Source organism: Salvelinus fontinalis, chromosome 26 (genome assembly GCF_029448725.1).
Source record: "Salvelinus fontinalis isolate EN_2023a chromosome 26, ASM2944872v1, whole genome shotgun sequence".
Classification (NCBI taxonomy): domain Eukaryota; kingdom Metazoa; phylum Chordata; class Actinopteri; order Salmoniformes; family Salmonidae; genus Salvelinus; species Salvelinus fontinalis.
This window is the reverse complement of record NC_074690.1, coordinates 4,889,685-4,907,755: the sequence shown is the minus strand read 5'-3', so window position 1 is coordinate 4,907,755 and position 18,071 is coordinate 4,889,685. Positions and strand designations below refer to the sequence as shown.

Here is an 18,071-nt window from a genome sequence, read left to right as displayed (position 1 = left end):
GCTGTAACACCAGTCCTCTCTGCACCACTAACATACCAGCTGTAGATAACACCAGTCCTCTCTACACCACTAACATACCAGCTGTAGGTAACACCAGTCCTCTCTGCACCACTAACATACCAGCTGTAGATAACACCAGTCCTCTCTGCACCACTAACATAGCAGCTGTAGATAACACCAGTCCTCTCTGCACCACTAACATACCAGCTGTAGGAAACACCAGTCCTCTCTGCACCACTAACATACCAGCTGTAGATAACACCAGTCCTCTCTGCACCACTAACATACCAGCTGTAGGTAACACCAGTCCTCTCTGCACCACTAACATTCCAGCTGTAGATAACACCAGTCCTCTCTGCACCACTAACATACCAGCTGTAGGAAACACCAGTCCTCTCTGCACCACTAACATACCAGCTGTAGATAACACCAGTCCTCTCTGCACCACTAACATTCCAGCTGTAGATAACACCAGTCCTCTCTGCACCACTAACATACCAGCTGTAACACCAGTCCTCTCTGCACCACTAACATACCAGCTGTAGATAACACCAGTCCTCTCTGCACCACTAACATAGCAGCTGTAGATAACACCAGTCCTCTCTGCACCACTAACATACCAGCTGTAACACCAGTCCTCTCTGCACCACTAACATACCAGCTGTAACACCAGTCCTCTCTGCACCACTAACATACCAGCTGTAGATAACACCAGTCCTCTCTGCACCACTAACATACCAGCTGTAGGTAACACCAGTCCTCTCTACACCACTAACATACCAGCTGTAGATAACACCAGTCCTCTCTGCACCACTAACATTCCAGCTGTAGATAACACCAGTCCTCTCTGCACCACTAACATACCAGCTGTAGGTAACACCAGTCCTCTCTGCACCACTAACATACCAGCTGTAACACCAGTCCTCTCTGCACCACTAACATACCAGCTGTAGATAACACCAGTCCTCTCTGCACCACTAACATAGCAGCTGTAGATAACACCAGTCCTCTCTGCACCACTAACATACCAGCTGTAGGTAACACCAGTCCTCTCTGCACCACTAACATACCAGCTGTAGGTAACACCAGTCCTCTCTGCACCACTAACATAGCAGCTGTAGATAACACCAGTCCTCTCTGCACCACTAACATACCAGCTGTAACACCAGTCCTCTCTGCACCACTAACATACCAGCTGTAACACCAGTCCTCTCTGCACCACTAACATACCAGCTGTAGATAACACCAGTCCTCTCTGCACCACTAACATACCAGCTGTAGGTAACACCAGTCCTCTCTGCACCACTAACATACCAGCTGTAACACCAGTCCTCTCTGCTGAGAAAATCCATTTCACCTGGACTTTAAAAGGTTCCCCAGAGATGCGTAGAGGTTTGTCTGCTCCCGTGTTCTGAGGCCCTTCCTGGATCATCACCATCTTGACCCCGGCTCTCTCCTGCAGCTGTTTGATGGTCTCTCCTCCCTTCCCGATGACCAGGCCAGCCTTGGAGGCAGGGACCAGCATCTCCTGAACAGACATACCGGGGCCGCCGGCGTCGTTGTGGTGGAAGGCTGGAGCAGGACGACCCTTATCAACGATCTCCGACAGCAGCCTCTTGGCAGCTCTATGTTGGGGACAGAAACATCTGTATGGACACTGGGACTATGGGCCCTACTACAGCCGGGTAACGCACATCAGGGGCTAAGACAGTCAGCTACGGTGTCTGACGAGGGACACAACTATGGCAGTGGAACTATCAACTAATGTAATGTCACCACAGAGAACAGAGAGGCAGAGGAGGGAGAACAGAGAGGCAGAGGAGGGAGAACAGAGAGGCAGAGGAGGGAGAACAGAGAGGCAGAGGAGGGAGAACAGAGAGGCAGAGGAGGGAGAACAGAGAGGCAGAGGAGGGAGAACAGAGAGGCAGAGGAGGGAGAACAGAGGGGCAGAGGAGGGAGAACAGAGGGGCAGAGGAGTGAGAACAGAGAGGCAGAGGAGTGAGAACAGAGAGGCAGAGGAGGGAGAACAGAGAGGCAGAGGAGGGAGAACAGAGGGGCAGAGGAGGGAGAACAGAGGGGCAGAGGAGTGAGAACAGAGGGGCGAGACGACAGGAGAACTATACATACTGTATGGAGTCTGGGGACCCAGTCAGTGTCACCGACCTATCAGGCATACCTCCGCTGTCTACAACACAGAGACGTTAAGAGGACAGTTAAATGAGGGGGTCACGAGTCTCATGACCTGGAAACACCCTGAGCCTTAGTTACAGGTCTGTGCAACAAACAATACAAGGTTATATGGATTAAAGTGGCTGGTAAATGGTATACATTATTATAGGACATAAGATCAGTGTGTCTGGGGTACAGCAAACGTTACCGGGGGCGATCTGGATTTTACAGCTGGACTCCTGTTGCATTCGGGATATCTGTTCTCCTCCTCTTCCAATAACTGGGATTAGAGAAGATTTGTCAATGAACCCCCAACGTCCATCTGCACGGTGTGTGTGTGTGTGTGTGTGTGTGTGTGTGTGTGTGTAAGCTCTGCTATCCGACAGGCGTCTGAAGTTAAATTACATTGGGTTAAGAGGCAGGTAGGTCAAACATGAGACCGGAGATCATTTTACAGAAAACAACAAAAAAACGTTCCTTCGAGTTGTCTTGAGTTCTGAATGAGGAAAAGTAGTTCAGAGCCAACCGGAACCGTTGCTATGGATACTCAGACCCAGAGACGAACTGGGAGCAACAGACAGAGAGGAGAACAGCTAATAGATTTACTAACGGAAGGAAATTCTAGTATTTCAGGTTTCGGGCCTTAACATTTTGGCAGAAGCCAATCAGGCCATGGTAGGGCCTAAACATATTGAGCATGGGTAGGCTTTTGGGCATTAAAAACTCATGCAAGAGACGGTAGTTTGTACTTACTGAATCCAACCATTCCGTCAGGAACCTTGAACTCCTCCGACAACGATCGTGCTCCACCACCTCCCATTCCTCCACCTCCCATTCCTCCACCTCCCATTCCTCCACCTCCCATTGCTGCTGAGAACGCTGCAACGAGGAAACCAAAAGACACACAAAAAAAAAAAATTATCAGATCGAGGACCACTGATGAAAAGACACCCCGGAGTTACTGGTAAAAAATAACCATAACTGATTGGAAGGAGAACAGAAAGCTAAGCTGAAAATACGACCTCGTCCAGATGTACCAATAAGAACCCTATTCACTATGTAGTAGGGCTGGCAATGGCCAGGGACCTCACAACTAGATATTAGCGTGACATTTAGGTGCCGATACGATATGTATTGCGGTTCTACTCTTTGATTTTATTGCAGTTTGATGTCCCCAACTTATTGCATTTGGACCCCCTTGTCTTAACACAGTTTGTTACGTCCTTATTCTAAAAATTTGATAAAACTAAATCCTCAATTTACACACAATACCCCATAATGACAAAGCAAAAAGAGGTTTAGAAATGTTTTGCTAATTTATAATTAAAAAAAACAGAAATACCTTATTTACATAAGTATTCAGACCCCTTTGCTATGAGACTTGAAGTTGAGCTCAGGTGCATCCTGTTTCCATTGATCATCCTTGAGATGTTTCTACAACTTGATTGGAGTCCACCTGTGTTAAATTCAATTGATTGGACATGATTTGGAAAGGCACACACCTGTCTATATAAGGTCCCACAGTTGACAGCAAGAAACCAAGCCATGAGGTCGAAGGAATTGTCTGTAGAGCTCCGAGACAGGATTGTGTCGATGCACAGATCTGGGGAAGGGTACCAAAACATTTCTGCAGCATTGAAGGTCCCCAAGAACACAGTGGCCTCCGTCATTCTTAAATGGAAGAAGTTTGGAACCACCAAGCTGGCCGTCCGGCCAAACTGAGCAATCGGGGAAGAAGGGCCTTGGTCAGCGAGGTGACCAAGAACCCCAGTTCCTCTGTGGAGATGGGAGAACCTTCCAGAAGGACAACCATCTCTGCAGCACTCCACCAATCAGGACTTTATGGTAGAGTGGCCAGATGGAAGCCACTCCTCAGTAAAAAGGCACATGACAGCCCGCTCCGAGTTTGTCATAAGACACCTAAAGGACTCTGACCACGAGAAACAAGATTCTCTGGTCTGATGAAACCAAGATTTTACACTGCTGCTACTCTGTTTATCAACTATACATAGTCACTTTAACTATACCTACATGTACATATTACCTCAATTAGCCCGACTAAAAGATGCCCCCGCACATTGACTCTGTACCGGTAATCTCCTGTATATAGCCTTGCTACTGTTATTTTACTGTTAATTATTTATCTATTGTTTACTCAATACCTATTTTTTATACAAAAAATGCACTGTCTTGTAAGTAAGTATTTCACTGTAAGGTCTACAGCTGTTGTATTCTGCGGACATGATCAAAAAAACTTTGATTTGACTTTGGCTTTAATGCCAAGTGTCACGTCTAGAGGAAACCTGGCACCATCCCTACAGTGAAGCATGGTGGTGGCAGCATCATGCTATGGGGATGTTTTTCAGCGGCAGGGACTGGGAGACGAGTCAGGATCGAGGGAAAGATGAATGGAGCAAAGTACAGAGATTCTTGATGAAAACCTGCTCCAGAGCGCTCAGGACCTCAGACTGGGGTGAAGGTTCACCTTCCAACATGACAACGACCCTAAGCATACAGCCAAGACACCGCAGGAGTGGCTTCGGGACAAGTCTCTGAATGTCCTAGAATGTCCCAGCCAGAGCCCGGACTTGAACCCAACGAACATCTCTGGAGAGACCTGAAAATAGCTGAGCTGTGACGCTCCCCATCCAACCTGACAGAGCTTGAGAGGATCTGCAGAGAAGAATGGGAGAAACTCCTCAAATACAGATGTACCAAGCTTGTAGAGTAATACCCAAGAAGACTGGAGGCTGTAATCGCTGCCAAAGGTGCTTCAACAAAGTACTGAGTAAAGGGTCTGAATACTTATGTAAATGTCATATTTCCAGGGGGATAAACATTTCTAAAAACCTGTTTTTGCTTTGTCAGCGTGAGGTATTGTGGGTAGATGGATAAAAAATAAATATAATATCAATTGTAGAATAAGGCTGTGACGTAACAAAATGTGGAGAAAGTCAAGGTTTCCCGCATGCACTCTGTCTGCTGCAGAAGGACAAGAGAATGAGAACATTTGTTTTGATCAGTCATGGAATTAAGTGCTACCCAGTTTAAAAAAAAAATAGTTAACAAGCCATGGGATGAAAAATGCAGGCCTTTTGGCGCAGGCACAGCCGACTAGCACGAGCTAACGCTAGCTAACAATGTTTTTTTCTAATATGATACTTTGAGTCAAAGAACCAATATAATATTGTCACAAAATAATATTGCGATATTTAAATATCATTTTTTCCCCCCCACATCACTACTTTAGACTAAAGCCTTTGACCTTACGGCCCAAAGTGCCAGAAGTTGCTAAGTTACAAGGTACTCTCTTCTCTGAAAGACCCAAGACCCACCCAACGTTAATTGCTGCCACGCAACACATTTTGGGGACTTCCGGAATATTCTATTCAAGTGAGAGAATGTCATTTCTGCAAACAATCATCTATATTCAATATCAATTATTGCAATAATGAAACCGTCGAGAGATCCTACCCTTCACAGACCACGCTGTTCCTTAATATACCCGATACCAACATGTCTCAGTCATAGCTGATTCAACCCCCTCCTCATATAGATTAGGGGGCACCATAAGCCACGTTGAGGGTTCATCCTCAGGTCATCTGCCTCTGGTGCCGTCTCCTAACTGCTAGGATAATCAGGAATACCGAGGTCTTTGTTGTGTTGCTCCTAGCTCTGGCGCCCGGTGACACCCACCACATCTGATCTATGGAACGCCAGCTGTAGGTTTTTAAAATTACTAATCATCCCTTAAAAATCAGTCACTAGCCCAAGCTCCATAAAAAAAGACCCCTCCGCTAACTCAGAGAGAGGGGGAGTCCTAGGAACCTTACTCTATTAAATAAAACAATCATTTGGTGCATAAATATAACACAATCTTGTAATCCTGCTGCCACGGACTGAATCACTAAGAAGACTTAAATGGTTGGTCTAGACAGGACACCCTACACCTGTCCTTAATGGTTGGTCTAGACAGGACACCCTACACCTGTCCTTAACGGTTGGTCTAGACAGGACAACCGACACCTGTCCTTAACGGTTGGTCTAGACAGGACAACCGACACCTGTCCTTAATGGTTGGTCTAGACAGGACACCCCACACCTGTCCTTAACGGTTGGTCTAGACAGGACACCCTACACCTTTACTTATTCCTTTACCCATGCATCGGTCCTTAATGGTTGGTCTAGACAGGACACCCTACACCTGTCCTTAATGGTTAGTCTAGACAGGACACCTGACACCTGTCCTTAATGGTTAGTCTAGACAGGACACCTGACACCTGTCCTTAATGGTTAGTCTAGACAGGACACCTAACACCTGTCCTTATTCCTTTACCCATGCATCGGTCCTTAATGGTTAGTCTAGACAGGACACCCTACACCTATCCTTAATGGTTAGTCTAGACAGGACACCTGACACCTGTCCTTAATGGTTGGTCTAGACAGGACACCCTACACCTGTCCTTAATGGTTGGTCTAGACAGGACACCCCACACCTGTCCTTAATGGTTGGTCTAGACAGGACACCCTACACCTGTCCTTAACGGTTGGTCTAGACAGGACACCTGACACCTGTCCTTAATGGTTAGTCTAGACAGGACACCCTACACCTGTCCTTAATGGTTAGTCTAGACAGGACACCTAACACCTGTCCTTATTCCTTTACCCATGCATCGGTCCTTAATGGTTAGTCTAGACAGGACACCCTACACCTGTCCTTAATGGTTGGTCTAGACAGGACACCCTACACCTGTCCTTAACGGTTGGTCTAGACAGGACACCCTACACCTGTCCTTAATGGTTGGTCTAGACAGGACACCCCACACCTGTCCTTAATGGTTGGTCTAGACAGGACACCCTAAACCTGTCCTTAATGGTTGGTCTAGACAGGACACCCTACACCTGTCCTTAACGGTTGGTCTAGACAGGACACCCTACACCTGTCCTTAATGGTTAGTCTAGACAGGACACCTAACACCTGTCCTTATTCCTTTACCCATGCATCGGTCCTTAATGGTTAGTCTAGACAGGACACCCTACACCTGTCCTTAACGGTTGGTCTAGACAGGACACCCTACACCTGTCCTTAATGGTTGGTCTAGACAGGACACCCTAAACCTGTCCTTAATGGTTGGTCTAGACAGGACACCCTACACCTGTCCTATAACAGCGAGCTAGAGATGAGGGACAACAATCGATGGTCACTTAACAGAATATTATTTTTGACACTATTCTATCCTTGACAATATCATTTTGTCGCTAGTTTGCTGCACCAGAAATCTAGTCTTTTTCCTTGTTATATATATATATAATATAAAGCCAAAATTTCAGTTCAATGACTGGTCATAGGTTGTTACTCCTGTTGTCTCTCCCTTTGTCCCTCTGCAGCAGACACATGGTGAACAAGATGTCTGGAACATCGAATCGCAATGCATATATAGAACTGTGAGAGAATCTGAATAAGTGTCGTATCGCGGCACCTAAAGTACGCGGATAGTATTGTACTGCGAGGTCCCTGGCTTTACAGATACTCACAGTCATTAGGTGTCACCTTCTTGGTCTCTGGTTGGTCTGTAAGCAGAAGAGGAGACTGTGGTTATAGAGATGAGAGAGAGAGAGTTAAAGCCCTGTCAACGGTCCACAGAGTTGGGCTCATACTTCTGGAAAGGGAGAAAAAAAAAAAATGGCCTTTTGACATCACTTCCTGTACAACATGGTATAGACATAGCATTTTCTAGAAACACAACTTTGTAACTACTGTATATAAAAAAAATACAGGACAAAAGCAAGGGTTCCCAGTGTATGACATAGGCGACAATCCCCCTGCTAAATGCAAAACTTTCAAGCCATAGAATTAAAACAGATCATTGCTGTGGAAAAACCGGGGCACATCTGAATACACAACAAGGGATTTTATCCTGCCGAAAAAGGAATATACAACTAAACCAAGTCAGGCATTTTGTGGCAAGTCTGTTAACATCACTGAATAACAAAGTTTATCAGGAAATCCTTTCTAACCGGACTACATCACCATGTTGATCACCACTAAGTGGACTATATCACCCTGTTGATCATCACTAAGTGGACTATATCACCACTAAGTGGACTACATCACCCTGTTGATCACCACTAAGTGGACTACATCACCACTAAGTGGACTACATCACCACTAAGTGGACTACGTCACCCTGTTGACTATATCACCCTGTTGATCGCCACTAACCGGACTATATCACCACTAAGTGGACTACATCACCCCGTTGATCGTCACTAAGTGGACTATATCACCACTAAGTGGACTACATCACCCTGTTGACTACATCACCCCGTTGATCACCACTAAGTGGACTATATCACCCTGTTGATCACCACTAAGTGGACTATATCACCCTGTTGATCGTCACTAAGTGGACTACATCACCACTAAGTGGACTATATCACCCTGTTGATCACCACTAAGTGGACTACATCCCCACTAAGTGGACTATATCACCCTGTTGATGGTCACTAAGTGGACTATATCACCCTGTTGATCACCACTAAGAGGACTATATCACCCTGTTGATCATCACTAAGTGGACTATATCACCCTGTTGATCGTCACTAAGTGGACTATATCACCCTGTTGATCACCACTAAGTGGACTACATCACCATGTTGATCGTCACTAAGTGGACTATATCACCCTGTTGATCACCACTAAGTGGACTATATCATCACTAAGTGGACTACATCACCATGTTGATCATCACTAAGTGGACTACATCACCACTAAGTGGACTATATCACCACTAAGTGGACTACATCACCCTGTTGATCACCACTAAGTGGACTATATCACCACTAAGTGGACTACATCACCCTGTCGATCACCACTAACCGGACTACATCACCCCGTTGATCGTCACTAACCGGACTACGTCACCCCGTTGATCGTCACTAACCGGACTACGTCACCCCGTTGATCGTCACTAACCGGACTACGTCACCCCGTTGATCGTCACTAACCGGACTACGTCACCCCGTTGATCGTCACTAACCGGACTACGTCACCCCGTTGATCGTCACTAACCGGACTACGTCACCCCGTTGATCGTCACTAACCGGACTACGTCACCCCGTTGATCGTCACTAACCGGACTACGTCACCCCATTGATCGTCACTAACCGGACTACGTCACCCCGTTGATCGTCACTAACCGGACTACGTCACCCCGTTGATCGTCACTAACCGGACTACGTCACCCCGTTGATCGTCACTAACCGGACTACGTCACCCTGTTGATCACCACTTAGTGGACTATATTACCCGGTTGATCATCACTAAGTGGACTACATCACCCCGTTGATCGCCACTAAGTGGACTATATCACCACTAAGTGGACTACGTCACCCTGTTGACTATATCACCCTGTTGATCGCCACTAACCGGACTATATCACCACTTAGTGGACTACATCACCCTGTTGATCGTCACTAACCGGACTATATCACCCGGTTGATCATCACTAAGTGGACTACATCACCCCGTTGATCGCCACTAAGTGGACTATATCACCACTAAGTGGACTACGTCACCCTGTTGACTATATCACCCTGTTGATCGCCACTAACCGGACTATATCACCACTAAGTGGACTACATCACCCCGTTGATCGTCACTAAGTGGACTATATCACCCTGTTGATCACCACTAAGTGGACTATATCACCCTGTTGATGGTCACTAAGTGGACTATATCACCCTGTTGATCACCACTAAGAGGACTATATCACCCTGTTGATCATCACTAAGTGGACTATATCACCCTGTTGATCGTCACTAAGTGGACTATATCACCCTGTTGATCACCACTAAGTGGACTATATCATCACTAAGTGGACTACATCACCCTGTTGATCACCACTAAGTGGACTATATCACCACTAAGTGGACTACATCACCCTGTTGATCACCACTAAGTGGACTACATCACCCTGTTGATCGTCACTAACCGGACTACGTCACCCTGTTGATCGTCACTAACCGGACTACGTCACCCTGTTGATCACCACTTAGTGGACTACATCACCCTGTTGATCGACACTAACCGGACTACATCACCCCGTTGATCGTCACTAACCGGACTACGTCACCCCGTTGATCACCACTAACCGGACTATATCACCCGGTTGATCATCACTAAGTGGACTACATCACCCCGTTGATCGCCACTAAGTGGACTACGTCACCCTGTTGACTATATCACCCTGTTGATCGCCACTAACCGGACTATATCACCCTGTTGATCACCACTTAGTGGACTACATCACCCTGTTGATCGTCACTAACCGGACTATATCACCCGGTTGATCATCACTAAGTGGACTACATCACCCCGTTGATCGCCACTAAGTGGACTACGTCACCCTGTTGACTATATCACCCTGTTGATCGCCACTAACCGGACTATATCACCCTGTTGATCACCACTTAGTGGACTACATCACCCTGTTGATCGTCACTAAGTGGACTATATCACCCTGTTGATCACCACTTAGTGGACTACATCACCCTGTTGATCGTCACTAACCGGACTATATCACCCGGTTGATCATCACTAAGTGGACTATCACCCTGTTGACCGTCACTAAGTAGACTACATCACCCTGTTGATCACCACTAAGTGGACTACATCACCACTAAGTGGACTATATCACCCTGTTGATCACCACTAAGTGGACTACATCACCACTAACCGGACTATATCACCCTGTTGATCACCACTAAGTGGACTACATCACCACTAAGTGGACTACATCACCCTGTTGATCACCACTAAGTGGACTACATCACCACTAAGTGGACTATATCACCACTAAGTGGACTATATCACCCTGTTGATCACCACTAAGTTGACTACATCACCACTAACCGGACTATATCACCCTGTTGATGGTCACTAAGTGGACTACATCACCACTAAGTGGACTATATCACCCTGTTGATCACCACTAACCGGACTACGTCACCCCGTTGATCATCACTAACCGGACTATATCACCCTGTTGATGGTCACTAAGTGGACTACATCACCCCGTTGATCATCACTAAGGGGACTACATCACCACTAAGTGGACTACATCACCACTAAGTGGACTATATCACCCTGTTGATCGCCACTAAGTGGACTATATCACCCTGTTGATCATCACTAAGTGGACTATATCACCCTGTTGATCATCAGTATATATCCCACGTCCTACTATACACAATGCTTATTCTATATTAATACAGTACCATGAGGTTTAAACAACTCAGTTGGCTTAAGTGCCTGAGGAAGCAGAGTTCATCCCTTCCCTTAGCCGACTATCACAACAGCAGAGATGGGCAAACTCCACTGAACTAGTTTCAATGTATGGAATCACTTCGAAGTCTCTGGATTTCGGGTAAGATGACAGCCATGGCAGCTCTGCTTCTAGCTCCTAAACAACTTTGCATAATTTGTCTTTTTGGGTGATATTTCTAACATTATTAGCCCAGAAAGTTTGTGTTATTACATACATCCGGAAATAACACCAGAGAGGCGGTAACGCACTAGCATTACAACTGTCCGTTATTGGATCCTTTGTTCGTACCTCCCGGGGCAAGTGAACTTATCCCCGAGGCCGCTCCAAGACGCCGCCGGTGGAGAAGACGTATTCGGAGTGGACTTCTAGTCCGACTCAGGAGGCGTGCACACCATCCACCGCTTCTGAATATACTAATGTTCATTCTCGGGATAATAAAGTAGACGAGCTCAGGGCGAGGATCTCCTTCCAGAGAGACATCAGGGACTGTCACATACTCGGTTTCACGGAAACATGGCTCTTGGGATACATGGTCCCCGTCCATACAACCAGCTGGGTTCTCAGTACATCGCACAGAACTCTCCGGGAAGAAGGCGGGGTGTATGCTTCATGATTAACTACTATTCAACGCTGGCCAGACCAATCAGAATCCATGCTTCCAGATTGTTTTGATCACGCGGACTGGGATGTGTTCCGGGTAGCCTCTGAGAATAACATTGACGCTGACATGGACACGGTGACTGAGTTCATCAGGAAGTGTTTAGGGCATGTCGTTTCCATGGTAATCATTTTTTTTAAATACCCAAAACAGAACCCGCCCGCTTTGAGGATAACACAGTGCCACCAACACGGCCTACTACCAAGGACTGTGGGCTCTCGTTCTCAACGCAAGTAAGACATTTAAGCGTGTTAACCCTCGCAAGGCTGCTGGCCCAGCCTGCAATCCTATCCGCGTCCTCAGAGCATGCGCAGACCAGCTAGCTGGTATATTTACGGACATATTCAATCAATCCCGATCCCAGTCTGCTGTGCCCACATGCTTCAAGACGTCTACCATTGTTCCTGTTCCCAAGAAAGCAAAAAGTAACTGAACTAAATGACTATCGCCCCGTAGCACTCACTTCCGTCATCATGAAGTGCTTGAGAGACTAGTTAAGGATCATATAACCTCTACCTTACCTGACACCCTGGAGTCACTTCAGTTTGCATACCACCCCAATAGATCCATAGACGATGCAATCACCATCACACTGCACACTGCCCTATCCCATTTGGACAAGAGGAATACCTATGTAAGAATGCTGTTCATTGACTATAGCTCAGCCTTCAACACCATAGTACCCTCCAAACTCATTAAGCTTGAGGCCCTTGGTCTCGACCCCGCCCAACTGGGTCCTGGACTTCCTGACGGGCCGTCCCCAGGTGGTCAAGGTAGAAACATCTCCACGTCGTTGATCCTCAACACTGGGGGCCCACAAGGGTGCGTGCTCAGCCCCCTCCCTTCCTGTTTACCCATGACTGCGTGATCACGCACGCCTCCAACTCAATCAAGTTTGCAGACGACACAACAGTAGTAGGGCTGATGACCAACAATGACGAGAGCCCACAGGAAGGTGGTGAGGGCCCTGGTGGAGTAGTGCCAGGAAAATAACCTCTTCCTGAACAAAACGAAGCTGATCGTTGACTTCAGGAGGCTGAAGAAATTTGGCTTGTCACCTAAAACCCTGACAAACTTCGAAAGATGCACAACAGAGTGTCCTGTCGGGCTGTATCACCGCCTTAAACAACAATTGCACCACCCGCAACCGCAGGGCTCTCCAGAGGGCGGTGCGGTCTGGCCAACACTTCACCAGGGGCAAACTATCTGCCCTCCCGGACACCGGCGGCACCCGATGTCACAGGAAGGCCAAAAAGATCAAGGACAACAACCACCCGAGCCACAGCCTGTTCACCCCGCTATCGTACAGAAGTTGAGGTTAGTACAGGTGCATAAAAGCTGGGAGAGAGTGAAAAACAGCTTCTATCTCAAGGCCATCAGACTGTTAAATAGCCACCACCCAGTTACTCAACCCTGCACCTTAGAGGCTGCTGCCCTCTATAAACAGACATGGAATCACTGACCACTTTAATAATGGAACACTAGTCAATGTTTACATACATCATGTTTACATATGTAAACACGATTCTACTCTATTTAGTCAATGGCACTCATACATTTCTCATCCTTATATTTATTCATTACATTCTTTTACATTTGTGTATTGGTGTGGATTGTTTGATATTACTGCACAGTTTGAGCTAGGAACACAAGCATTTCGCTACACCCACAATAACGTCTGCTATATATGTGAATGTGACCAATAGAATGATTTGATTTCTCCTTTAAAGATTAACTATGCATATTTGTGTGACAATCCTTGTCTATCAGTATATTAGTGGTTTTGTTACTTGTCACGTTTCATGATCCTGCCATGTTCGCAGTGACCCTTGTGCATGTGTTTAGACATTCCTACATTGTGTATGTCTTTCAGTAATAGTGTTCTCATCAAGCATTATATGACTCATATATGGAAAAAGGAATAACTAACAATACTGTGTATTTTCTTAAACAAAAGGTCCCCTCTGTAGCAAAAGACCACAAAACAGCAATAGGTACTGAACCATGTGTTTGGTTTACTTTTACACACGTACGGTCTTGACAATAGAGTCGGCAAAAGCACAATCACACAGGCTTTGATGGATCAATGAAGATATGAAATGGGGGGTAGCCTACCGTACTCACCGGCATCTTCAAGGGGTCGCTTCTGGCCTCCATAGCCAAACTCACTGCCTGAGGGCGCCGCGGACGGTACGCCGTCCCCCCCAATCTTTGCCGCAATCTGAAACACAAAAACACTCAGTTCCAGCGGAATCTTAACGTTGAGCTAGGCTCCTCGACATTATCACAACTTCTGTAGTTAACTATTTTCAAAGGGTTTTCAATTTGGTTAACTAAAACTTGCATATACTGCATAAGCTAACTAGTTAACTCCGCGAAACTTGCCTAACTACGCAGAGTTAAGAGGGCATCGGGTGCGTTATGTGATTCATTTTACACAATTCAATTCAAGGGGCTTTATTGGCATGGGAAACATGTGTTAACATTGCCAAAGCAAGTGAGGTAGATAATATACAAAAGTCAAATAAACAATAAAAATCACACTCCACATAGTTCAACAGCATTTTCTGACCAATACAATGGGGACTTTGAAAAGTGAATATGATTATCGTAGCTAGCTAACTTGGTTTAGAGTTTTGTTAGATTACAACCCCCTTGTAAAACATGCTATCAACATATACAGTAGGTAGTTGATAAATTCACAGACGAACGAAATCACATTGAACCAGACAGCTAAATTAGCTAGCAATGCCTGGTTAATTAGCTAACTAAATAGAGTTAGCTACATTTCTTTGGCTTTGTTCGACACCCTACTTCCGTAGGCCGCAAATCAGGTCGTTGGCAAGTTCCCGAGCTGGAGGTTTGGGCTAGAGTTGATTGCTTGACGACTTTCAATTTCGACGCCTTCAGCTAGCGATATTCAATTATTTATCTTACCTGTCTAGCTCGCTGAAGTGCGTCTTTAAAAGCGTCGTTCATTCCTGCGCCATTTCCCGACGGCGGAGCCACGTTTGAATAGTCAGCCATATCTGTTGCAAATTGTCAAATCCGGAGAGAGAAAATGGCGGTTCTCATTGAAAATGATCCTGACGCCACATACAGAACAAGGACACAGACTTTTCTACCGGATGTATAGATGTGAAGCATCCGCTTGGCGTTTCCACTCCCAAATATGGTAGTGAGAGGAAGCTCACTGGCCGGCAGTGGCAGAAGATGGAACGAGATTGATTTTGGCCGATATTCTGCACATTTTCTCATCGATGAAACATTTGATCTCAATACAGCTTTCTGTTCCCAAAACTAGAATATGTTATGAACAGAATGTATTAAGTTTTGTGGACTTTACCCATTGCAAAGGTTTTAAAAAATCTCGTTGTTTAGAAGGAGTGCAAAGCCGAATTGAGTTAATGCACATGCGCACTGCACAGAGGAGGTGTTCCCTAACGGAAATATGCAGATCAATGCTAGAACGCGCCAATAGGATCTCGCTAACATGTGCTTGGCTCTGCCCACCACCTTGCGTGTTCTGCCCACTATGACTAATTTGTTCCCGTTGGAAACGACTGTGGCTGTGGTCTTGGTTGAGTTATATTTGCTGTCGCTGTGCGTGCTGCGACACAGCAGAAAAGGCCACACAAATCTCGCGAAATGGCTCTGTCATGCGTCCAGCAAAGAAGAAGGCGGAATTAATTCTACATGCTGCTACTATGATATCACAGTAGAACATCTTTGATGATATCATGGCGGTCCGCAAACAAACGTCTAAAGTGCATGCCGCCACCTACTGTGCTGGAATGTACGATTAATCATCATCTACACATTTAAATACTACAATATGAATAAAATAAATCCCTACTAATTTATACCACACCCTATCCCCCAAAAAACACTACCCCCAATATCTCTTTTGTGGTTTCCACAATAACCTTCAACCTGACATTTCTGCTTTTCACAACCCGAGTCATATTGATAACCTTACCAATAAAAAGCTATGAAGTCAACTTATCAACGTCATTATCAAAGTTTCCTTTGACACTTCACGTTCTTGAGCTAGAAGATTTCTGAACGGGTCTCGAAAAACAATAGCATGACCAGCAGAAGCACCAGTCCGACAGTAGGTCCACTTAGTACAGGAACATCCCATGTAAGCTCCTGTAACGGATGTGAAATGGCTAGCTAGTTAGCGGGTACGCGCTAGTAGCGTTTCAATAAGTTACGTCACTTGCTCTGAAACCTAGATGTAGTGTTGCCCCTTTGCTCTGCAAGAGCCGCGGCCTTTGTGGAGCGATGGGTAGCGATGCTTCGTGGGCGACCGTTGTTGATGTGTGCAGAGGGTCCCTGGTTCGCGCCCATGTCGGGGCGAGGGGACGGTTTAAAGTTATACTGTAACACTCCCATCGTTCCACACTTGTAGCTCCAACAATCTGTCTTAACCGCCTCTGCATGTGATACATCGTGACTGATTTCATATCTGTGAACCTCTCCGAGCCTCTCTCTGCACCTGGCATCCACCAAAATGCTGCGCTGTGTTCTCCCCCACAATTACAGCACTTAACCTTCACATTGCTCCCACATTCACTGTAATCATGTTCCCCTCCACGTTTGGCACATCTTTTCTTTCCACAATGTGCCTTCGAGGGTGCCTCCCATTCTGTAACAGATGCTATAATCAAATCAAATCAAATCCCATTTTATTTGTCACATACACGTGTTTAGCAGATGTTATTGTGGGTGTGGCGAAATGCTTGTGTTTCTAGCGCCAATAGTGCAGTAATATCTAACAAGAAATATCTAACAATACACACAATCTAAAGTAAAAAAATGGAATTAAGTATATATAAATATATGGACGAGCAATGTCAGAGAGGCATAGACTAAGATACAGTAGAATAAGATAGAATACAGTATATACACTACCGTTCAAAAGTTTGGGGTCACTTAGAAATGTCCTTGTTTTTTAAAGAAAAAGCTACTTTTTTGTCCATTAAAATAACATCAAATTGATCAGAAATACAGTGTAGACATTGTTAATGTTGTAAAGTACTATTGTAGCTGGAAATGGCAGATTTTTAATGGAATATCTACATAGGCGTACAGAGGCCCATTATCAGCAACCATCACTCCTGTGTTCCAATGGCAAGTTGTGTTAGCTAATCCAAGTTGATCATTTTAAGGACAGTCAGTGGGTCAGTGTGAGTTAGGGTTTAGGGTTAGTGGGCCAATGGGCCAGAGGTTAGTGTCTGTCTCGGGAGGTACAGGTCAGAGATTAGTGTCTGTCTCAGTAGGTACAGGTCAGAGGCCAGTGTCTGTCTCAGTAGGTACAGGTCAGAGGTTAGTGTCTGTCTCGGGAGGTATGGGTCAGAGGTTAGGGTCTGTCTCAGTAGGTACAGGTCAGAGGTTAGTGTCTGTCTCGGGAGGTATGGGTCAGAGGTTAGTGTCTGTCTCGGGAGGTATGGGTCAGAGGTTAGGGTCTGTCTCGGGAGGTATGGGTCAGAGGTTAGGGTCTGTCTCAGTTGGTACAGGTCAGAGGTTAGTGTCTGTTTCGGGAGGTATGGGTCAGAGGTTAGTGTCTGTCTCGGGAGGTATGGGTCAGAGGTTAGGGTCTGTCTCAGTTGGTACAGGTCAGAGGTTAGGGTCTGTTTCGGGAGGTATGGGTCAGAGGTTAGTGTCTGTCTCGGGAGGTACAGGTCAGAGGTTAGTGTCTGTCTCAGGAGGTACAGGTCAGAGGTTAGTGTCTGTCTCAGGAGGTATGGGTCAGAGGTCAGTGTCTGTCTCAGTAGGTACAGGTCAGAGGTTAGTGTCTGTCTCAGTAGGTACAGGTCTGAGGTTAGTGTCTGTCTCAGTAGGTACGGGTCAGAGGTTAGTGTCTGTCTCATTAGGCACAGGTCAGAGGTTAGGGTCTGTCTCGGAGGTAT

General features: G+C 46.0%; 1 protein-coding gene across 2 annotated transcripts in view; it reads right to left on the bottom strand.

Annotated features, from left to right (window-relative positions):
* LOC129823574 (far upstream element-binding protein 1-like) overlaps positions 1-15,263 on the bottom strand; it is a 58,025-nt gene extending 42,762 nt beyond the window's left edge. The window contains exons 1-7 of one of the 2 annotated variants that reach the window (XM_055882412.1): positions 15,094-15,263; positions 14,272-14,377; positions 7,705-7,740; positions 2,923-3,048; positions 2,378-2,449; positions 2,128-2,185; positions 1,358-1,625 (exon numbers count right to left, since the gene is read on the bottom strand). In XM_055882412.1, the coding sequence (XP_055738387.1) occupies positions 1,358-1,625; positions 2,128-2,185; positions 2,378-2,449; positions 2,923-3,048; positions 7,705-7,740; positions 14,272-14,377; positions 15,094-15,183 (756 nt within the window). In that variant the 5' untranslated portion in view covers positions 15,184-15,263. The remainder of the gene's footprint in view (positions 1-1,357; positions 1,626-2,127; positions 2,186-2,377; positions 2,450-2,922; positions 3,049-7,704; positions 7,741-14,271; positions 14,378-15,093) is intronic. The other variant, XM_055882414.1, reaches the window with a different exon arrangement.
* Positions 15,264-18,071: the final 2,808 nt, after the last annotated feature.